Here is a 23,639-nt window from a genome sequence, read left to right as displayed (position 1 = left end):
CATTCGTTAAATGGTCTTCTGTTAAGGTATGTTAGCACTTCTCTGCGATGCAGGCAACAAAATCCCTGTCTTCCTGGGTCTCACAAGCTGTCTTGAGCACAGAGCAGACCCAAACAGTGCAGATTCAACATTCAACATTCGAAATGCAATACTGCCAACCTGCTGCTTCGGTAATGGTTCCTCTACAGTCATGATCCTGTTAAGTCAACATAGCCATATAACAGAACATCCAAAGACAGTGCAGCTCGCTTATATATTCACTTACCCAGCAACATAGACAAGGGAAATGCTTGAATGTCGTTCGTCATTCTTGTTTTGTCTTGTTGTAGAGGTGTGTCAATAGTTGTGCCTTTTTGTGAACTGCATGATTTAATTCTGTACAGAATCCATGTTTTTCCAGCAGAAAAGCAAACAAAAAAGACCAAAAAAGTTGTACTCATACATCATTCTGTGTAGAACTGAAGTACTCAAGGGAACCAAAATATGAGGATGTGATCAGAGCATATCTCTGTGTTGTCCATATGTAATAATAGGAAATAAAGGCATTTTAAGTAGCATTGTCCCATGTGTTGTGTAAATGTATGTAGAGGATGCTTTTCCACTTATGGTCAGCGGGTGGCGTTGCATGCATAAAATAAATGCCAAGAAACAGCTTAATAGCTGAGTGTGACACATAGATGACAGCCCAGCGTTTAAAAAAATGTAAAAAGACACAGTTTTATGCCTTTAAATAAAGGATATCGCATTCACCATTAACTGATAAAGTCCATGTGATTTGATCAAAATCACCACAACTCCTATATAATTGACGCTAATATGACAGATTAATAAGTGCATGAGATTGAGCTGATACTTTACAAGAAAGCTAAATTTGTTTTGACAGTTTTATAGGGAAAAAATACATAAATACATAATTTTTTAAACATTTTTTCTATTTAAACTTGTAAGCCAAAGACCGTATTACTTGCAGTATCATCAGTCAAGGTAAAGCTCTTAAATCAGAGATGAAACTCCTACGTTCTTAAAAAATATTTCTCATCCATCACCCACTGTCCCTGATAGTTCAGAGTCCGTTTTCATGATCTGCATAAGGAATAGGCCAAATATTGCAGTTTCCATGGCAATGCTCCTGTGGAAATACCTGCAATATTTTGTCCATTTTTATGAAAGTCTCTACTCATTAATAAAGTTTCAGACAAACTGTTTACTTGAGGACAATTTACTCACGTAAAGACAGTAATAAGAAACACATAAACTGGCATTTGCCCTTATTTAGAAATATTTAGTGAGTTTACATTTTAAATTTTAACTTGATGTATTCTGCATTTACAGTTGGACAAATGTGTCTTCTTATAAGTGAACAGGGGGATGGAAAATCAGTATTAAATCAACATCTCTTAAATCTTTCTAAACAATCAGTAGAAAGGGCTCAGTTTAAAACATTCTGCTGACCAATGTACATATCTTTTCAGAGGATGGACTTATGCTTTCAGAAATACAAAGGCTACAGATTAAACTATGACTTCTTGAATCCTTCCCTCTTCTTCCCTCCTGTCTGCTTCCCTTCTCACTTGGAGAGTTTGGTGATGACACGGATTAAAGCCCCATTCTCATCCTTTAGTCTCTGGTTTTCCATCTTAAGCTCTGCTTTAATCTGAGGGAAAAGAGAGTATAAAAACATAAGGGTGGACAGAGTATCTAAAAAGTCCTACAACCCGTTCCAAGTAGAGCATTTCTGCTTACAGTGGTTAGTATAAGGATTTGCTTGTTCTTAATTTGTAGTTTAAAAGTTCATACTTTGGTACTGTCTTCATGAGCTACACACCAAGGAATGGTTTTTATTTCTGGTCATGTCAGCAATCTTTTCAGCCTTGGTCACATCAAATGGGAGGTGGCAGATTCAGAGAACAACAGACCACCCACAGAACACATGCTAATCGACCTCTTAAAACAAAGGCTTAACCTTGGATGCTTGCAAAACCACAAGTAACCATTTTTTGCTATAAACAACATTTACTTTGAGTACAAAATTTGTTTCACTAGATTTGATCGACAGTGACCACAACACCCCACAACTGTCATAACATTTACATGCAATATTAATAAATACAATGAATCTTGATCTGTGTAGAGACCACTTTTTAAAGTTGTGCATAACACAGGAGAGGGAAACAGAGGGATACAGAAAGGTGTCTTCTAAGAGAAAAAAAAATCATGCTCACAAAGTGGACAGCAACAAGGTCCTGCTTAAAGTGAAACTCAATACAAGTTTGCTGGTGTTTGTAAATGATGGACGTAGCTTCAGGGTCCGAAAAGTGAAAGCAATGCAAAAGTGCCTTAAACCTACAGTCTTTCTTATCACCAGCATGAGATGGTTCCTGCATGTCCAGCTGTATAGTAGTCTATGGGAAAAATGCTTTTTGGCTCCTCTGATCTATGGCCAGGGTAAACACTCTCCTGCGGTGTTAGTCGCTACTTTTAAGTTCTCTTTTTAGATTCTGGACCCCATTCAAGTCAAATAGGATGAAAAAAAACAGGTATGCTGCAGAGAGGACCTACCTTGTGACTCATAGTTTGCTACTGTATAAGTGTTCAGTGCTTCTTGGTTTCTCAATCTGATCCATGGCCTGAGACTTCTAAACCTATTTCTAACCAAACCTGACAGCATACTGACTACGTTATGTCCATCTTTTATGTACATTCTATGAAGGTTTCTGGTTTCTACTCTTATTAGTAACTGGTACAGAAAGAAAACTGGCCTAAAGAATAAAGGACAGACTGATCTTTATTAAACAAATACAATAATGTGTTCATACACACCAACAGACAGATACTTTTAGACCAGTTTTGAATAATTTCTCTGTTGTAAAGGTATATTTTTAGACCAGCATCTTTGTTTAGGTCTCTCATTCACAGATAACAAGAGGTTTGTGTTTGCATTCACTTGGGCAGAACACAGCAGACATTTGTGGGCTTTACGCTGCAGATGAATACTGATTGCTCAGTCGCTGCGGTGCTCACACATTCCACAGCCGGCAGAGCATAATGGTGACAAATGATGTCAGCTAAAGCCACTGGAGACAAAACAGCTGAGACCACAGCACCAAGTTACAACCAAACACTTACTGTATATTCTCAAAAGAGACTTAATGTTAAAATTCAGTTTTAAGGCATTTATAAAACATTTACCTTCAGTTGTTCTTCCATATCTGATATCCTCTTTTTAAGGCTCCAGCTTTCCTTTAAGTATAACCATTAAAGGTAATTAAAATAAACGAGTAAAAATGCTTTAAAAACACTTCTCCTCTTGAGTCCATACCTTTTTTTCTGCTTCTAGCACATTGGCCCCACAGTCATCCTGTCTCCCCTTCTGCAGCAAAGAGAGATTACTATGAGAAAAGATTGCAATTTATGGAAACAGCTTGATTCTGGAGTCTCCGTTATCAATGTCTCATATTTATGTAAAAAAATGTACTGTTGCCCTTTTTATACAAATGGTTAATTTGTTTCTCAGTAGTGTTTCTGGATCATTACTTCAGCCTTGCTTAGAGTACCTGTGCTCTCTCCAGCTGGTCTTGAATCATGGTGAGTTCCTGTTTACTTGTTTCTAGTCGGGACTTGAGCCTTTGATTTGTTGCCAGTGCCTTTTCATACATCTACAAAATACCCACATGTTAGGATTTCCACCACCAAACACTGCCACCAGGACTCTTTTTTTGTGGTGGTTTCAGTTTTCAGCATTTCCATCAGGGTCAGATTTCTTCCTTAAAATATCTTGACAGACATTAGATTGCCATTAGGTTTAGTATATGTGTTACATGTATAATGAATCATATTGACTTTGGAGACTTTTTTCCGCCCATGATGTTCACATTAGTGGCTTTGAGGGAAATGCTTCAACAAGTTTTGGATGAAACACTCATGGCACTTGTGTTTGTCAAGATAAACTGTGCTATCTTTGGTGATCATATTACTTTCATAAAGCGACATATATAGGACCCATTAGCATCTTAGTATCTGTCCCCCTGAATATGTTAGCATGCTAATAGCACCTATATCTAATTGTTTCAATTGCTTTGTCTAATTTGTGGCCGAAAGAGGTAATAGCATAGCTGTGGACACTGTCATTTTCTGATTCATTTTCATATATTTTCATATGTATAAACTATTTTTCTCATCTGCCGACATTAAAAAAAAATGTAGTGGTATTAAACTTACATACTTAATTTACATTTGAAATTAGATTTGAATATTATCAACAGTAGTTCCCATTCTATTCATCATTTTCATTTTCATTAAATCCAAATGTTACAAATTATTGAGCCCACTGAATCTCTGTGTGCTCTTTTTATTTTTGTTCTTTTATTACAGTACATAAGCATCTACAGTACTTTCAACAAGTAGCACTCAGTATCTACAAATTACAAATCTATAACAGTCGTGTACATTTGTATTTAAGGTGTATCACATACCTTTTTATAGTCATTATTTGCTGTCTCTTCTTGTGCCTTTTTCCTTGCAGATAGTCTGTTCTCTCTTTGTAAAAAGTAGGACTCAGCATGGTTTGTTGATGTGTCATTGGAGACATCAGATGATCCAGATGATCCCAGTCTGAAGTCATAGGAGATGTATTAACTCTTAATTCAGATTTAGCACACTCTTTGCCCAATTGAATGGATATACTCCTAACAATCAGTAATGGATAGATTCCTGTTTTTGCTGTCATTCTGGTAATATGTGGTAATGCAATTAATGATGGTGTAAATCAAATTAGAAGAACCTTACCTAGACAGCCTCTCATGCTGAAATGAGAAGAAAATGTTTTAGAAAGGGGTGCAATCTGACCAAAGTTTTAAAAAAAATACAGTATGACAACCACAATAAGCACTTTTAAAAACATTCCTGATTATCTTAACCAAGATATCAGCTGTGCTTAACCCCAACTCAAACCTTACATTGCATAAGGAACCATTTCAACCCCATTTTCCAGCAAATGCACAAACATTTTCTTCTGCATAAGACTGTTACACTAAAATAAAGGTAATTTGGACACAGAGCATATTTTATTACATGCACAATGTCAGTGAATATAGATACAGACTATATTATCAATATTCATGCAATCGCATGTCTGGGTTTCTGGAAAATTACTTGTTCGAGAATTATGTTCAAAGGGACTTTTAGTGGGGGAAAAAAAGGTTTATGGCAGTCTGAATTTCTCAGCCAAGTTAAAGGGGGGGGAGAGGAAATGATTCCTTAAATAAACTGACAAGCACAGATAGCTAAAACACATCCAAAAAAGGTAATAACTACTGCACCGACTACTGCTTACCTCTAACTTGGGAAATAATTTCCTTAGGAGATGACTAAATATAGGATAATACATCAACTTATAAGGTTAGTAAATATAATATAGTATAAAATATAAAGACTATATATACTGGTACAAAGTCTTCCACACCAGTTCTGCTGAGTTGACAGTGGACATCCAGTGACCAGGAAGGCCATAGCATATTTTTTTAAAGTTTGTTTCCTTTTGTGATTTGAAATTTTAAAGTTAAGACCACTAGCAACAATAAGAAAAAAAAGTGGATGTAAAATGTACACTTGTGTTGCCACATTCAACTGTAGTGAAACTATAGACTGTATCTAAACAATGGACAACAATGGACAATGGACCTCTATTCTTTAGTGGCCAACAACTGGCAGTGCCTATGATTGCAGATAGAAGTCAGACTCTATAGAAAACATCCACTGGCTCCTCTGATCCATGAGCTCAGCAAACACTCTTCTGCCCCCTAAATAGTCTCAAGCACTTGCTTGAAATATGTTTATCATTACTGCAAAAAATTGAGGCTCAAATAGAGAATTGTTTAGAATAGGCCTATCTTGTCACTGATAAGGTAGGTCTTTCTCTGGGGAGCATGCTGTTATGTTGTGCCTGTGCCTGCATGTGTTTTTGTACTGGCACTCAGGCTTTCTCTCACAAGATATGTATTCGTGGTTTATCTGTTCATTTTAAATTGGCCATAAACATGAGGTAGATAAAGTACTTAGATTATATGTGCTTGTAGCTTTTAGTCCAAAGCCCTTTGCGTGGTCAGTAAGACTATAAAACACCACATGAGTTCCACTCCATTTCCATTTCCTATGAGCTCCTTCAGTTTAATGTCACTCATGAAATTTGGTTTGGTGTAACTCAGCACCATGGAGTATAGGAAATAGTTGGGTTATTTTAAACATGTGTTTACTGCTTTTTTGTGTATTTTCACTCAGATTGCACTTGTTATCTAATGCTAACCAACTAGTTTCTGTGTCTGAACTCGACCAAATAGCAGGAGGAAATGAAAAATAAACAGAGAGCCAAGGCAAAACTAAACAGTCATTTTAGAAAAAGGTCAGACTGGAGTCTTCGTTTCAACAGTTGGATGTGTTTGCAAATGCTGTTTCTTTGGCTCTCCATGCTGACTGCTTACTTGGATGCACCCAAACCTGCTAGATCATCGGTCAGTAGCACTCAGACTACAAGCAGACTATAAACAGAAACATTTTCACTACCAAACATTGTGTCCCTTGCCTACAGATTATGGATATTCGTATAAAGAATTTCTTTATTAAGATTAGTAGGAACAAATTAGCAACACTATTATGTGCTTGGAGGACTTCTTGGATACTTGTTATTGTTATACTTCAAAAATTTGTCTGCAATAGGTATAATCTGGTAAGATTTTACCATTTGATTAGCAAATGTTATGGCACAAACATCCTAACCTTAGAGAGCAAAAGAAAATATATACCCAAGTCTTGTGGTGACATTAGCATTTAGCTGAAAGCACTGCTGTGCCTAAATACAGCCTTGTAAAGATACTAGCATGGCTGCCCACTTTTGTGTGATGTGAGAGATTAAAAGGCAAGAAAGCAAAATACAGCCTCCAGTAGACAAAAATAGCTTTGCCACGTTTCTTTTCTAAACCCACCTTTTAATCCTCTAGTATGCTTTCTGTTTATTCATCATAAGAAAAGCTCTTGCTGTAACTCTTTTAGTGCAAACAATACGTTTGTTTAAAGCTTGTAAAAGTAATGATCTTGCTTGTTGCCTGTACTTCTGCATTTTGTCTTTTAGAAAATTCAAACAGAGAATTGACTTGTTAATATAAGACAGTCCACACAGTTACAGTTTACACTGCATCTTTATTCTTTCAGAGACCTTTGGTAGAGACTGTAGTATAAACATAAGCCAAAAAGCAGACATGTAACCTATGGCATGTCACGTGAAACTGATAAAGTAAGCTGAATTCTCTAAAGAAGAGACAGGGTTTTAAGTTGAAGGCACATTGTGTAAACACAGTGATACGCTTCACTTCAGACATTTATGGGACCTTTAAAGAGATGACATCCAGTCATCTCTGCATACCCTGCCATGCTAGGTAAATGACAATGAACAATATACTGTATTCAGACCTGGAAAAAGCTCTGATTTATATTAAGCAGTATCGCACAGAAACAGATGCTGATCAAAAAGTTTTTGTGTCTTTGTCTCATAAAGGACTGACTCCATCTGAAATCTGTCCTCCAGCCTTCCCAGATTCTGTGAGGGACTTTTTCTCTAATGACCAGCTATTCCCAAATGGAAAATATGAGCTTCCCTTAGGACTAGCAGAGAGATAAACATCCATAAATACTGGGTTCCCACAAGTCAGTCCTCCAAGCACTCTGTCCCTCTTTCCTTCTGTTCCTCTTCATCCTGTCTTTCATCCCCCCCGCTCTGTCTCTCTTTCTCTCTATTTTTCTCTTGCCTCCTCCTCCTCCTCCTCCTCCTTTCTTCCTGTTGCCCTCTCTCTCACAAACTTTTCTCTGCGTCACACCATATATTCTTCTCAAGAGGTTCTTGGTTTGCATAAACAGATAAGACTAACTGCTTATTACAACATTTCCTTCAAGTTTTCTGCTCCCTTGCTCACGAACATCAATGTGTAGCTTTATTTATCAGTTTATGTGTTACTATGGTCATTTGAACTATCCTCATATACAATAATGAACAATATAAAACTGCACATTCTCCACATGGTTTACTACAAGTATCTAATAATCTAACTTTATTACACTTTGGGCTGTATTGGGCTAAATTACCACAAAATCACCTCTGCAGTGATAGAATGTCAAACTGGAGTACCAAAATTAAACATTGTAATCATGTTGCAGAAACAACTGAAGACACATGAAGTCCAGCATATTTTGAGAAATCCTACTTCCCTAATTTTTCCCAATTGTACTGCATAAATCATACAAAATGATTAGCTAATGCCACACAATTATGTCCAAAAAACAAAACAGACCAAAAAAGTAGAATTGGACTGAAGGCAGTGATGAGTTATGTGTGTTCTAATGCTCAGAAATACCTCTGTGGCTTGTTTTCAACACATTTCTTCGACAATGACTGAACCTCAAAGTTAATGTTTTCCTTTTATGGCATTTCCTGCCACTAAACAAACACTTAAAAGATTAAAGACAATCAGGCCTTACCCGCAGGCTCTTAGTAGTGGCAACAGAAGAAACTGGACAAGAGTCAGAGAGTTGCTTTCTGATGCGTGACGAATCTTTGTTGTGAGAAGGTAGAGATGACATCGCTCCTGGGCAGCTGGAACCACTGCATGCAGCAGTATTGTCGTCAGAAGTATGTCCAATTTGTTTTTAAAAATGTTCTTCTTAAACGGACGAGAAGTAGAGAGATATGTATTTTTTTATCCAGTAAGATTAAAATCAGATTTCTTTTTTCTTTGGTTAAAGAACAATCCAAGCGTCTTCTTCACGTGATAGTGAGACATTGCATATCAGAAGAGAGTGAAACAATTGCACAAGTGTGAGATCTGTGGGGGGAAGTGGTGGGACAGGGGAGTAGGCGGGCTGCAATGTGTGTGCGTGTGCATGCGTGTGTGTGTGTACCAAAGGATTTTAGAGCAGCATTGTGTAAAGGAATTAACAAACCAGAGTAAAAATTACAAATACAATAAAAAGTCAAATTAATAGTGTTTTAAAATGAATATACATTACATTTTCTTTTTTTAAGAAAAGCCTGTTTTGTATATTATGGTGTAAATGTGATGCAATGTTAATTCTGTAAATGTGATAGTGTATGTAATGCAAAGGGAAGTAAACCTATTTCAAGGCAAAGAAGTATTTTTTTCCTTGTGAATTAAAATGTGATTTACTATAGAGTCCTTTAAGCAAAAGGGAACCAAGGCCTTTTCATTCAAATAAATAAATAAATGAAAACCTACCAGTTTAAATAACTAGCAGAAGACACATCTGAATGTACAGTAGTAAAGAAAGGATAAGTAATAATAAAAACATATAGGGTGCTTGGCCATGGAGACATGTGTATACTATGTGTTACAGTATATTCTGTCGTTAAAGGTTAATCTTTTGACCAAGCTCCAAGTTGCATGTGTCTGTGGTTACATTAGTTGCAATGCAATGTAACCAGCTCAAAGGCAGTTTTTGGCATTCATTTATCTAAAAAGGGTACATTTTCTGTGAGTTATTCACAAATAATGCACTGCTGTAAATGTGTGCCAGTGGTAAAGACACACTTTTTAAGCAAAAATATCTGATTCTGAGTAGTTTCTAAGCATTATGAATCTTAGTCATACAGAACTAGAGCTTGGTTTTATTTCTTGTTTCAGCCTCAGTCAGTGTAGCATCATCTGCATGTGCTCTAATTACATTAAAAATCTAATAATTCCACAAATTTTAATTTTTACAGGAGCGCTGATGGGAGCACATCATACATGATGCAACTGCAACTACAGAAGAATTCTGGATTATTCTATTTATTTTATTGTTCATGCTGGACAACAGTGAGACAGTACAGTTTACATAAAGTGCAACATTCTAACAATGCTGGAGTCAGTCACTTAAAAAGGGCTTGCTGTTGCCTTTTAATCAGTTTCAGTTCAAAGACCACAGAAGGATGACAGTAGTCCAAATAACATGAGAAATCTGAGGTATATATACATTTAGCAGTAACTTGTAAACTGACTACAAACAAAAAAAATAAAACAAATAACGATACACGGCACATATCCTCTAGTTAGAAAGGTTTTGGTTTCTCCATATCCCTTTTGTTGAGTATGCTTCATCATCATATGGTAGTAACCAGGCACCACCTGCTGGCAGAAAACAGTACCTTTCACAAAAGAGATTCGCATTGAGAGAACTGTGTACAGTGATTTCCTGTATTTAAATTGCTATGAATGACTTGTTGGGCTATATGTGAAACGTGTCAAATGAATCTCTCATGAATGATATGAAGTCATCTTGAGCCACAAACATGACATTCATGTCATAAGGTAGAACCCACAATTTGGGAACGTGACATTTATGTATCCTTTATTTATCCAGTTAAAGAGTCTCATTGACATTAGAAATGTCTTTTTTTAAAGCATAATCGGACCAAGAGGATAGCAGAAATATAACCCCTTTGTAAATCCTGTTCACTAAAGTCTATTTACTAATATAAGTTAAGACATTACACATAAAAAAGCACATGGAAACATCAAGATTCGACACATTCAATTGGCTTCATCAAACCGTCATTTGTTATCAACAAACTAAAATGTGCTGAAAAGAACGGACACTGCAAAGCAAAGAAAAACACTGCTCCTGTAAACGGGCACTAGCTACCGTCTAGTAGCTTGAAGACCCAAATACTGTCAAGACACACCTCTTAGGCCTGTGCAGGTTTGGCGTTCAGACTCAGACGCCCAAGCCCACCACACAGCACTGAAGCTTCTCCACACCGAAGGAGTGGGCAGCTCTTCAACAACTGTTGGGTGGCTAATTGCTGAGTGAAGCCAGCTGTGCACTGGCTACTCGGGGGAAATGGATGGCGGTGTTCTGAAAAGTCAGGTGAGAAGGAAAACGGGACACACTAAAACACATAACAAGTTTGCTAGGGTCGTAACAGTTACACGTTTATCTATAAAGAGAAACTGCAATGCTTCCATTATTTTATTTATATCTTGGTGCCTTGTTTTTAAATTCGTGTATAAATGACGTGGGCGCGCGCGCGTTTGTTTTAAAGCAACTTCCGAAGGCTAACGCTAAATGAAATAAGTAACTATATAAGTACTTAATACCGGTTGATTAGAGGCGATGAATTTAGATAACTTCTCCGTGCTTCTGTGATCTCCATCACCTGCTGGAGGTAGAAACTGTTGTGAAGACAGTTTCTTAAGATTGTGATGATGTTGCACATAAATCCCTCTTCTCAGAGGCCTGACTGTAAAGGTAAAAAGGACCGACACTAGCATTCACCACACAAGTTTCTCCAACAGGTGGAAGCTGCTTCGATTTTTACTTCACAATAGAAGCAGCAAAGGGAATTAACCAGAGTTGGGTGTCTTCTGTGAACTAGATTCACTTCATAGCACTTTTTACTCTACTGGAGCACTCAAAGTGCATTATACAACTTGCCGATTCATTCACACAGGCACTTTTTTAATGCTTTTTCTACTTGAGTGCTTTCTATCTACCCTTCACACACATTCATACTCCGATGGATGCATCAGAGATCAACTTGGGATTAGTATCTTGCTCAAGGATATTTGGCATGCCACCAACCTTCCAATTAGTAGATGACCTGCTCTACCTCCTGAGCTACAGCAACATATGTTTTCCCTGATATCTTTTCTGTTATTTGTAAACATAGATCTACCTATAAATCATAAGCCTAAGTAGCTTAATTACCACTAAATTACTACAAAATATGATTGTGAGGAATGTTTGAAACTACACATTTACATGGTCAACAAAAGAGGAAAGAGCTTGACTTGTAACATTTTGCTGCAGTTCAAACACTAATATATTAATACTAAAGGCTTTTCATTTTAAACATAGAAAGTAAGATGAAAATGCAGCCTTGTATGTTTCCTTTCCTTTCCTCTGCCACCTAATGTGACTGTCTTTAACTCTGTTATTGTGGCATTCGGGTGTCACACTGCATATTCACCTCAAGAGAGAGCTGTTTCATCATATTTCATACTAGTTGCAGTACACAGTTAACCTGGATATTTTGTGGATTGCCATAGCAAACCTCAAAACGTAGTGTAAATATGACAGCTGTATAGAGGACCATAACACGGAAAAAATTATGAATTTAATCTTAAGATACTAGCAATGGCACTTCACATTTGTGTTGAAATGTTCAAACTGTCTTTCTTTCAAAATGCTTTGGATCCCTTTCCAGAATTTAAAAAACAAAAAGCAATATTTTAAACTATTTTTGCAACATCTACCATTTAAACAAAAATGACCACATTTTCCTTTACATTTCATTTATTGGTTATATTATTTCCACACAGGTGTTTGTTCAGCTTCTTCCCAGGAGTTGTGGCTTGTCTTCACTCTGCAAAAAAAAAAGCAATATTGCTCTGAGGTTATTTAATCTACATACTGCAAACTCAAATGTTACAACAGGCAATCAAACTAGTAAAAACGTTATGATTGTTAAACCTTGTGAATACCTCTGACATTCAGCGTCATTGATGACTCCGCAGTCCCCAGTTTGTTCTGTATGACGACTTTGTATTCCCCGTTGTCTTTGGGTCCCACTCTCAATATAAGCAAGGAGCAGACTCCACATACATTTGTGATGTGGTAGTTGGTGTTTGTGTTGAGGCTGATATTGTTCCAGTACCATGTAACACGTGGAGCTGGATCACCCTTAATGGCACAGCTCATGTAGCATTCATAACCTTGTGGGGCTGTACGCCTCTTCAGGGGAACAATAAATGAGGGAGGAGAATCAAAGATCCGGTGTTTTATCTCTGGTCTGTTTACTTGAAACTTTTCTGAAACAAAGAATTACAAAAAGTAATTATATTTTAACAAAAATAAAAATTAAGTAGGGGAGACTGGGACACTTATGATAAGGGATGGTTAGTGTTAATTAGTGAAGTTTTATTTGTTTTTATTATGTTGAAACATGTTGATTTCAAATCTGATTTCTTAGATTGAAGTAAAGGTTGTGAATAAAGTATGTCATGCATTTATCTTTAATAACCATGGGTAATGAGCAGTCACATTTAAACTCACAGATGAGTCCATATTTAGAGCTATTACTGTCAGTTTTGCCGTCTGTTATTGGCTGCCTGTGCATATTTTATTCTCGCTCACTCAGAGACCCCTGTTGCTTTCTTTCTTTGCTATTTTGTATCAAATACAGAAAAGGGCATATTTAGTTTCTTAATTTACAATCTGATTAATGTTTTTATACTTTTGTGGCTCAAACCCCAGTCTAACAATGAATGAACGTCAGGGAAATCTAATAATTTAACTGTTTAAAGAAATCATCACTTTGTTGAGAACCTAGCTTAGGAACAGTGATTTAGTTTGCCAGTTTGCAAAATGATTGCGAGTTTTGTATTGTTTTCATGATTAAACTTGAAACAAACCTTTTTCCTTTTTGGTTTCAAACACAGGGGACTCGGAAGGCGGAGAAAGGCCCATGTCATTTTTAGCAAAAACCCTGAAGTGATACTGCCGTCCAGGTAAAATGTTGACAACTGTGAATTTGTTGTTAAAGAGGTTGTCTGCCACTGTTCTCCAAGTCCGTTTGAAGGAGTCCCTCTTTGATACCATGTAGTGCAGCCTGTCATCCCTTTTTTCATCTGGAGAGGGAGTCCAGGACAGTGTCACTGTTCCTGGGATATTCTGTTCCAGCTCCACTGGACCTGGAGGTTTAGGATCATCTGGAGAAAAAATTAGAGATTTAAAAATACTGTTTACTGATATAGCAGGGCTAGGTTACTGATTTTCAGTCTAAATTGTACCCTTGATGGTTTGGAGAGGAAATAGATTTTTGTACAGCTTCTGTCGGATAGGCTTTGAATTAGAACGATTTTCATTCAAGTAAAACTCCTAACACAGGTACAGCTAGCTGCAGCAATAAGCATAGCTTGGGGAAAAAGGGATTTCTTGAAATAGGCAGAGAGAAAATTGGACTGGAGTATTTTGTTACAGTCACAGCATTATGGCTTTAAGCATTCCCTTATCTACAGTGTTGCATACCTTTAATGTGATCTTAAAGTAGTACAACCTATGTGGTACATTAAGGTATAAATACATGTATTCTGTTCCTACTTTAATCACATTGTATTTGCTAAAACATATGTTTCCATGGTAGCATGAATACAAATAGAATCCAAGTCACCAAATTAAGTCATTATTCTGTACTGCAATTACCATGCAACTGCATCCAGCTAACTTACAGGATAATACGTGGATTTCATAGTTTTACTCTAATTTGGCTACAATATATGGTCTTATTTAGCCTAACGATGACAAACCATTGCTAAGGCTCTTGGACACTTACCTGTAACTCTTATTTCAACGTTGAAACTTTCCTGGCCAACCATGTTCTTGACAGTAATGGTATAGATGCCAGTGTCCGTCCTCTCAGATGTAGGAATTAAGAGTTGAGATCCTTTATCAGAGTTGGTAATGGTTACATGCTTTGGTACTGGAATACCATCCTTTAACCAAAAGATTTCAGGCATGGGAGATGCCTGTAGATGACAGCATAGCAGTCAAATTAATAAATCGCTGTATTAACTAACAGCATTGATTAGATTCTCACACAGTGAACAGAGTAAAAGCCTGTGGAATAATACCTCAAAGTTGATGTTGAGGCGAACAGTGTTTCCAGATTTCACCACCACAAAGGTCTTCATGTTGCGGTCTTTAAACTTTGGTTTGACTTTGAAGGATAGATTTAGAATACAATACAATTAAATTTGTAATTCATAAAGCTGCTGAGGGAGTTCTATATTTTGAATCTCTCTACTGTATTATGAGGACATGCTCTGTCTATAGTTGACACAAAGGGTATAATTAACCTTAATTCCATTGTTAGACCTCCCTGTTTTAGTCATAATTCACTTACACAGAAAACCTGTACTAGTAATGAGAATAAAACTAACAATTAATAAGATGTTAAATGCACTCATTAGTTTTTCTTTTACAATTCTTCTTTGAGTTTAAACTACAGATTTAAATTGCTATGCTTGGTGATATGATGCATTTGAACTGCAGTTTTTTTGTTCATGCTGGGCTTTATAATCCTATCAGATGTGTTTTCAGTCATAACCTGTCTTGTCACAACAATTCTCACCCGCTGTCTCTTATATCTACAGATATTAAATGGGTGTATGGCACACAAACATTATTTTTGACAACTGTAAGCTTTTTTGAGACAATTGTTCCTGTGTGTAGATATGTTGTATTAGAAGAAAAACTGCATATTTTCTTTGGCGTTTTGTGAAAAATAAATATAAATATTGTTGTTTTAGAAATGACCAATTTATACTTGTATTCATGCAGTGTCAAACTATAAAAACTGCATTTCTTACCAGGAGGAGGCATAGCAATGATATAATTATCAAAGCTCTGAGGTTCTCCATCACCTCCATAATTGGTGGCAATTACTCTCACCCAGTATGTGGCCATTGCCTTAAGGCCAAGCACAGTGTAGGATGTTAGAGTAATTGGGGTGGTATTACAGCGGGTCCATTCAAGGCTCTCTATTGGTCTGATCTCCACATAATACCCTTGGGCTTCATCTTCTACCCCTTGCTCTTCCTTAGGTTTAGTCCAAGCCAGCGAAAATGTCGTGTAATTGGAAGACGTTAATTTAAGGTCTGTGACTTTGCCTGGGGGTTCTGCAATAACATAATGTGAGAGTGAAGCTTTTCTATTACACAACAGAGAGAATTATATTTACTTTAAAGAATGACTTTCATGACTGAAAAATCCCCCCACATACAGTAAAACATAAGTCTGTGTGATTAACTTACTCATTGGATCTCTTGCAATAACTGTGTCACATGGAATACTGGGATCTCCAGCACCAGACAGGTTGACAGCTGACACTCTAAATTCATATGCTGCTCCTTCAAATACATCTTTAACTGCATACTTTGTATCTATAGACAACAGAAGGAGCAATTATATCAATATAAATCTGCACTGATGTGTGCAGGTACGTGACAAGCATTTATTTTTACTCTTGAGCTAATGAAATTTCCTGCAGCTCAGCATTTAAGTTGTATACCTGTAATTGGCCCTTTTTGATTTACAAGGCTCCAGTAATTGGTGCCTTTCTTGTTCTTTTCCAAATTGTATCCCACTATTTTGGTTCCTCCAGTGTCACATGGAGGACTCCAAGTAAGATTAATGCAGTCTTTAAAGGCACTGACCACTTTGGGTACAGCTGGCGGTCCAGGATATCCTGTGGGGGAAATGTGACACAGAGAATTGAAAGTGAAACTCAGTTAATTAATCAATGTTGCCATGCCATGTTTCTCAACATTACTTTTATTATTTCTGTCATCCATAATTAGCAAGTGGCTGAAAACTTAAGAAAGCAAAATGTGTAAATGGAAGGGTATTTATTAGATACATAAATTCAGAGACAGTGTTTTAATATATTTAATATAGCTTGGTATATATTCTTTATGGATTTGTTTTAACTCCTCCTAACACTTAATCAGCGGTTAGTCAGGGTTTTACTGCAATAAACAAAGTGTTTCTACCTGGATACTAAAAGACATGCCTTGTAATACTTCCTTCTAAACTGAGCAAAGAAAAATTAATGAAGAAGAAGGGATTAACTGAAAACTTACGTAATATACCAGCTGGTATGTCCTCTGTCTGCAAGTAGTCACTGATACCTTCTGCAGTCTTCGCTCTGATCCGGTAGCAATATCTCCTTCCAGGGTCCACATCTGAATCTTTGTAACTTGGGCTGTTGCCGGGTATCTCACCAAGACTTGTCCATTTATTTCGCCCTACTTGTTGTCGCTCTATGATGTAGTTTGCGATCGGACATCCGCCATTGTCTTTTGGTGGTTTCCATTTGAATTCAACAGATGTCACAGCACTTTCCATAATGTCCACAGGCCCTTGTGGAGGTGTTGGTTTGTCTGTTGACAAAATGACAAGAAATGCGTCAGAGGCATTTATGTTTGCACATTCTACATTTTGCCATACCGTTTTTCTTCAAATGGCAACCAGGGCATTTTTTGTAATTTACTTCAGCTGCTTAAGGCAACAGGCCTTTATTTGACTCACGGTCATTTTACAAGGGTATTGGGATTTATTTCTATGACGGTCTTTTAAGATAATAAATGGATATTTTCATGTTGAAAGCATCAATCCAGTACACTTCTGTTGGCCATGCTGGAATTCATACATTATGGTAATTAGACTGTGGTGAATAATTACTCAGTCCATAGAGTGATGAGCAATAAAGCTCAGGTTTCTCTGTAGACAGGCTCTGCTTTTAAAGCAACATCTCTTCATTCTTGCATGGAGATGAGCCTCAAACCAGCTCCCGACTAAATTATTCACTATTCACACCACTATGAACAATATAATTTAAGTAAATAAAGCACAACATAAGCAAACAAACTGTAAATATAATAGAGAACCAACTTAGAACAGGTCATTATGTGAGATAATATGTAACAATTAAGCTAATGTCCATAATTTTTGCTATTACAAAGTCATAATTTCCCAAACATACTCCACTAATTGCTGTATTCATCTCCGGAAAATTAAAAGCATTATCATTTCAGTGGCGATAAAAGCCTTTATTTATTTATTCATAGGGCTTTTTTTGTGAAACATTTGCCGGTATACCATTTGCACGCTCAAGTATAAAACTTTATTTTTCCACAGCCTGTTTATGTCTAACATGTCCTCGGCTGTTATCACAGAAACTGCCAGATTATATCTGAGGAAAACTCACCCAGTACAATAAGTTTGGATACTGCCTCTGTTGTACCAAATTCATTTTTTATTTTGATTTTCACCTCTCCACTGTCTTTTCTTTGACACTTGATAAGGCGTAGTTGACTCTCAGAATCAGAAGTTTCAATCTTCACATTGAGGGCTGGCAGCAGCTCATCGTCATTCTTGTACCACTGTATAGTCATTGGTGCTTGGCCTGAGAATGGCAGCTTCCATTCAGCATTTTCGCCTGCCTTTATGATGACTGGCTTTGTGAAATTTCCTAGTGCATCAGGGTCCATTTTTGGTGGATCTTTAGTATAGGAGAGACGGGAAAAAGTGTTTTATTCAAACAATGAGAACCTTTTTAAAAGTGTTATTATATTATTTGTAGTGCTGTCAGTGTTAAAATGTCGTTCACGCCATAACCGTGTTAACGTGTTGACACTGTGCAGCCCCACACACGGGGCTATCCGTGGTAACTCACTAACGGAGATTTGCCGCGTTAATGCGGTTATGGCATTAACGTCATTTTAACGAGATTAACGCTGACAGCACTAATTATTTGATATGTTTTGCTGTGCTACAGCCATGTTGCTCATTTTATTCTGACCTTGAATATTAAGTGTTGCTTCTGATTTACGTCCTTCAGCTTCAAAGCGGTACACGGCTGCGTCATCTTTTTTACAGCAATCGACTATCAGCCTGTGAAAGGCTCCATCTTTGATAATTGTTATCCCATCTTCATTTGTTAGCTAGACAAATAAGTAAATAAATAGTTAAAAAGTGATTAACTATATAAAATGTTAGTTATTTGTAGAAAAAGAACAAAGTCTATAAGTTGTAGTTATAGTAATTTCATATACAGTGAATTGTGGCAATTTTCTTACACTCCTGTTTTACTCCTTTGACTTACCAGTTTCCCATTTTTGTACCAGCGGCCCTCTGACGTCTCACTGCTTAGTTTGCAAGACATCTCCACCCGTTCTCCAGTATTGGCATTCGTATCTGATAGCCCACTGACAAATTGAACACCTCGATCTACATGTGAAAATGTAAAAACTAATCACGTTATATAACAAATTATGTTTTGATTATTTTCAAAATGACACATCAGTAGCAAATTACAATAGAGATAAAACTGAAAGCACATAAGCACACACTTTAATTTAAAAATCCTATTTTATACCTTTGCTTTCTTCATTACAGTATGCCCTCCCTTGTGGACAGCAGATAGGATTGGGAAATATGTACAGTATATTGTATGATTATCTTTCACTAAAAATTGAACCACATTCACTTTTGGTCATTTTTCCCCCTGGAATAGAAATTTTACTTAAGCCTCAAACATTATATCTGATCGAACCTTTAGTGGAATGGGAGTCATCCTGAAACACTGATTGAATATGGGCTGATATTGCCAAGTTACAAGTATTTGCAGACGCTCACTCTTGAGAACAGCTGAGCTAAAGCTTTGACATTATATTAATAATCTGTAATCTGAACATACATTATTCAGTATTTGAACCACGTTGTAAGGAGTTTTACCTAAGACAGTCTCAGGAACCAAAGGCCCAGTTCGTGATCGCTTCTTCATACGCGCATCATCTTTTGTATCTTTATCATCTTCTTCTCCTCTGAAGTGGTTCTTATCATCTCCATCAGTTCCATCACCACCCCTGTCACCAGAACCAGAACCATCCCCACTTCCGTCACCAGAACCAGAACCATCACCAATTTTACCACCAGAACCATCACCAGTTTTGCCACCAGAACCATCACCAGTTTTGCCACCAGAACCATCACCAGTTTTGCCACCAGAACCTTCCCCAGCCCCTAAACCATCTCTTCCATCACCCCCATCTTTCGCATCTCTGAGTGCGTCTGCAGCTTTCTTTTCAGCAAGTGCTCGATTGACTGCCTCCAAGTCATCTTTCTCTTTTGAAATCTTTGCCTTGTCCAAGCCTCGGTTAGACAGGTTATCATGTCCAATGGTTTTGGTTCCCTTGCGACCTTTCCGACCATGTGGATCCTCTGAGTTACAGTAGACACACAAACATAGAGAGAACAAATCAGTTATTTCAGTCAAAATTTTTGACTAAAATGTAAATGATGAACAAAACAGGTTGAGTAATATCATGACTATCAAACATTCAAGACTGTTTGTCTTAGTATTACACCATTTGCATTTTTATTTATAATTGTGCTATGTGAGTACAAAAAAGAAAAATGTCCCACCTTCCACCATGAGAGAGGCCCTGCTGGAAGCAATACCGGCAATTGCATAATATGCCCCCTTATCTGCAATTTCACAATCTTTTACTCTTAATGTGTGAGTTAGTTTGTCCTCTGAGATGGTGATCTCATATTTGTCCCCATGTTCAAGTGAGGAGTCTTCTCTTGACCAAGTAATTCTGTTGAGTGGTGTTGACAAAACGCACTGAAATACAGCGTCCTCACTTTCAACAGCTTTAGCATCCTTAATCTTGTCTACAAACTCCACTGCAGGCACTAAGAGAGGAAAAAATGTAATTTTGAAACCCAAGATGATCTCAAAATATAAATGTGCTTGATTTGTTTTATAAACTTCTCATATAACCAACTATTAAGTGGAGTAGTTTTACTTGCCTCTGAACTCAGTTGTAAGAACATTTGCCTCTTCGACATCAACCTGGTAAAATCCAGCATCTTCTGGCTGAGGGTCTTTAATGGTAAAAAGATAATTTGTTCCTTTTTTCCTAAGGCTATGTTTTGAATTTTCATCATCTGCATAAGGAACCATTATGCCATCCTTTTGAGACAGAAGTAGTAACATTATTATTTGTGTGTTTATTTTCATTATTCAATTATTAAAGTTTTATTAAAAACTTTATTTATTTTTATTATTTTTTTGCTGTTTTACAATGCATTTAAAATCACCTTGTATAAGTTAACTGCACTATTGGGATCCCATAGCTGCATGTCAAATCCAAATTCAGCTTTTCCGTTTGGTTTCACTTCAATTTGTTTCACATTTTCCAGCTTCTCTACAACCTATAAAGGAAAGATAACAAGTTTTATCTAATGTGTCTGCAAATGTTGTTTTAAACTTTACTGCTTAAGAAATCATGTTTTGAAAAAATGGAGAGAAGGAATTAAATCAGAAACATTAAAAATAACTAAGCAGACTTTAGCAGGCTGAACTACCAGGTTTTAAAGTAAAGCTCAAGATGCAAGTCAACCTTCTTCCTTGTTTAAAAACTCAGCAACATGTTGTTGGTTCAAGATACAAAATCCAGAATTCATGTGCAACTGTTACAAAATTTATACAGTACCTTTGCCTGTTCGTCTGCCCTTTCCTTCTTCATCTGGTTCAATCTTTTCAACATCCACCGAAAGTCAGTAACCCCAAATTCCAAGCAGATTTTTTCATAATCTTTCTTTGGTGCACTTATAAGCAGTTCCCAGAGTTTAGGATCAATTTCTCCCTCTTTCTGTGGTGGGAGTTGCTTTTTCCTAGTAACAACAACACTAAAAAGGGGCATTGGAGGCCATTACAACATGCAGAACACATTTTGAATAATTTGACTTTGATGTGAACTTACGTTTTCTTGAGCATTGATCTGAAATCATGTGGTTCCTGCCCACTTCCTGAAAGAAATTTTGTCTTAAGTTTAAAATAAAATTCTGCCATCTGGACGCTTTTTTCACTTTGTGGTATTTTTCTTCCAAATCTAATCGTGAAGGATTCTTATAAGGCTCTGTCAATTTTTTGTTTAATTTTTACTATTTTGCAATAAAAAAGAAACAAATTTTGCTACCAAAGTAAAATTTTGCAAAGAATAAATATGCTAAAAGTCTGTAATTCTAAAAAGAAACTCATGGATTGGACGCTATTAGAAAGAGTAAACCAGTTCATGTAAAAGTATGCTTTCTTACCTCCCTGGCTTTTCTTCTTGAAGCCGGCTTCATACATGCATGAAAACAACAATAGAACAAGGAATCATTAATTACCCGACGTGGTATATTGTAAAGTTATTTAACTCAGTTATTAGTGTTAACTATAAAGCTCACCTGCAATGACATTGAGAGTGGTGGTGCAGACAGCTTTTCCATATTCATTGGTGGCAAAACACTTGTAAGTGTCTGCTTGGTCTGGATTGATGTTGATTATCTGACAATAAAAATGATTCTCACGTGAAATATGTAAATATTTGACAATAGACTCCGATATTGACTCTACTATCTCCCAAAAAAAGTAAGCCTGGTTATGGAGCTTTAGCACCATATGTCATGATTTGGGGTGACCAAGCTTTTTGAGTTTTCCTTTTGGTTCATGACCCTTTGCTTTATTAGGATATTTTAGTGTTGAGGTTTTCTCCCCTAAAGTTTAGAATTTTTTTGTATTCATGTTTTCTTCCATCGCATTATGAAGATGTTTTAAGTTCGAGTTTATTATCAGTCTGTCATGTCTTCTGTGTATGTTTCCCCAGTCGTGTCTGTGTTTGGTCTCGCTCCCTCTCTCTCCCTCTATGTCTCATCCCCCTTAACTGCTTCCATGTTTCCCTCTTTTTGTCTCCTCCCTTCCACTTCCCAGTCCGTCCTATGTGCGTTCCTTCCTCCCGGCTCCTGTGTCAAGTGCGTGTCTCAGTCTGCATCCTAGTGTGTTTCCTATTTTATTTTGACAGTCTCTCGTCCCGTGTTCAGTGTGTTTAGTGTTGCTTCCCCTCTGTCGTTATGTCTATTTTTCCCAGCCATGTTTCTGTTTCCACTCTCCTTAATCACCCTCTGTTTTTTCTTTGTACCTTGTCAGGTTGGCTGCATTTCGTGCTCCATGTTCCAGGTTTCCACGTCCAGGTCTCATTTTCCGTATTCCGTGTTTAGCTTTAGTTCGTTCAGTTTAGTTTGTTAGTTAAGTCTTCGTTAAGTTTTCATTTGACTTCTATTTGTATTTTCATTCAGCCTAAATAAAAGGCTCCCCTTTTGTTTGCACCCACTCATGTTTTCAAGTGTCTGCGTTTGGCTTCTTGTCCTCTCGCCACACAGTCTGCAGCTGCAGGCCCATGACACCATATTACTACAAGTTTACCTCAATCTAAAAATAAATGCGTATTGTACACTTAGAGTTACAGCAGCTGTTTTAATTGTTGATGAATATACAAAAAAGAATTTCTTGACTTTAAAAATGTTTAGCTTGAAAAATTAACGTTAGCAAATTAATATTAGCCCAATCCTTTTATCCCAATATCTGCTGCAGATTAGCACTGAACTCCAACCCACGCTCCCTTTTCTTTTGTTCTTACCTCAAGAATGTGTTCTCGAGTTCTTTCATCATATCTAGGCTTGTACTTTTCTGGGTCATCTATTTCACCTTTATTACGCCCCCATGTCACAGTTGGTGCTGGCTCTCCACTAACCATAGCTTTGAAAAAGGCTTTTTTACCTGAAATATAGAAATCATGACAGTGATGCGGGTGTTAATAATTTTGCTGTATTGTTGTTGTCAGTTTCACTGGCTATGGTTGTTTTTCTACCTTCTTGGACAGTCACAGCCATTGGTTTGCGGGTAAAGTCGGGGGTCGATTTTCCTGCTGGCAGTTGCTCCACAGTCTGAGTGATCATAACCCCAGGAACCCTGGACCTTTTCTTGATAGCCACTGTCAAGGGAAGGAAAAGTGTTTAACAGCATAGCTGGGTGATGCTATGAATGTAAACATGAACAGGAAGCCTGCAACCAACAGAAAAACATAGATGTTACTAATGCATGTGTCTGCAGAGTATATATTATTTAGAACATTAAAAACATTTCTGACTTTAAAAAGTATTGGGTAATGGTGAAGTATGTGAACAAATTGAGCTGCTGTCACATG

General features: G+C 37.1%; 2 protein-coding genes and 1 long non-coding RNA gene across 6 annotated transcripts; all 3 read right to left on the bottom strand.

Moving 5' to 3' along the window:
• Positions 1–1,203: 1,203 nt before the first annotated feature.
• Positions 1,204–8,889, bottom strand: LOC116317765 (protein phosphatase 1 regulatory subunit 12B-like). Of its 4 annotated transcripts, none has more exons than XM_031736630.2 (7): positions 8,524–8,886; positions 4,786–4,802; positions 4,473–4,611; positions 3,555–3,656; positions 3,320–3,370; positions 3,190–3,240; positions 1,204–1,654 (listed from the first exon to the last, which is right to left on the bottom strand). In XM_031736630.2, the coding sequence occupies exons 1-7, from the start codon at positions 8,623–8,625 to the stop codon at positions 1,568–1,570; spliced, it is 549 nt and encodes a 182-aa protein (XP_031592490.1). In that variant the 5' UTR covers positions 8,626–8,886; the 3' UTR covers positions 1,204–1,567. The 4 variants fall into 4 exon arrangements, with proteins under 4 accessions (XP_031592490.1, XP_031592492.1, XP_031592493.1 ...); XM_039611780.1 differs by lacking the exon at positions 1,204–1,654 and adding an exon at positions 1,661–3,089 and having other exon boundaries at positions 8,524–8,889; XM_031736632.2 differs by lacking the exon at positions 3,190–3,240 and having other exon boundaries at positions 8,524–8,888.
• An 890-nt stretch (positions 8,890–9,779) lies between these two features.
• LOC120440211 lies at positions 9,780–11,283 on the bottom strand. Its single transcript, XR_005613073.1, has 3 exons — positions 11,139–11,283; positions 10,724–10,896; positions 9,780–10,169 (listed from the first exon to the last, which is right to left on the bottom strand). It is a non-coding gene; the product is annotated as an uncharacterized LOC120440211 (long non-coding RNA).
• Positions 11,284–12,507: 1,224 nt separating this feature from the next.
• On the bottom strand, positions 12,508–22,575 carry LOC116317768 (immunoglobulin-like and fibronectin type III domain-containing protein 1). The gene is made up of 17 exons (XM_039612669.1): positions 21,844–22,575; positions 21,709–21,735; positions 21,375–21,420; positions 21,105–21,300; positions 20,710–20,823; positions 20,419–20,581; positions 20,029–20,301; positions 18,707–18,831; positions 18,404–18,545; positions 17,810–18,103; positions 16,112–16,288; positions 15,855–15,983; positions 15,411–15,719; positions 14,673–14,758; positions 14,375–14,567; positions 13,455–13,751; positions 12,508–12,851 (listed from the first exon to the last, which is right to left on the bottom strand). The coding sequence occupies exons 1-17, from the start codon at positions 22,055–22,057 to the stop codon at positions 12,508–12,510; spliced, it is 3,129 nt and encodes a 1,042-aa protein (XP_039468603.1). The 5' UTR covers positions 22,058–22,575.
• Between the last annotated feature and the right edge of the window lie 1,064 nt (positions 22,576–23,639).

This window comes from Oreochromis aureus, linkage group 5, assembly GCF_013358895.1.
Source record: "Oreochromis aureus strain Israel breed Guangdong linkage group 5, ZZ_aureus, whole genome shotgun sequence".
NCBI lineage: Eukaryota > Metazoa > Chordata > Actinopteri > Cichliformes > Cichlidae > Oreochromis > Oreochromis aureus.
This window is presented reverse-complemented; position numbering and strand designations above follow the sequence as displayed.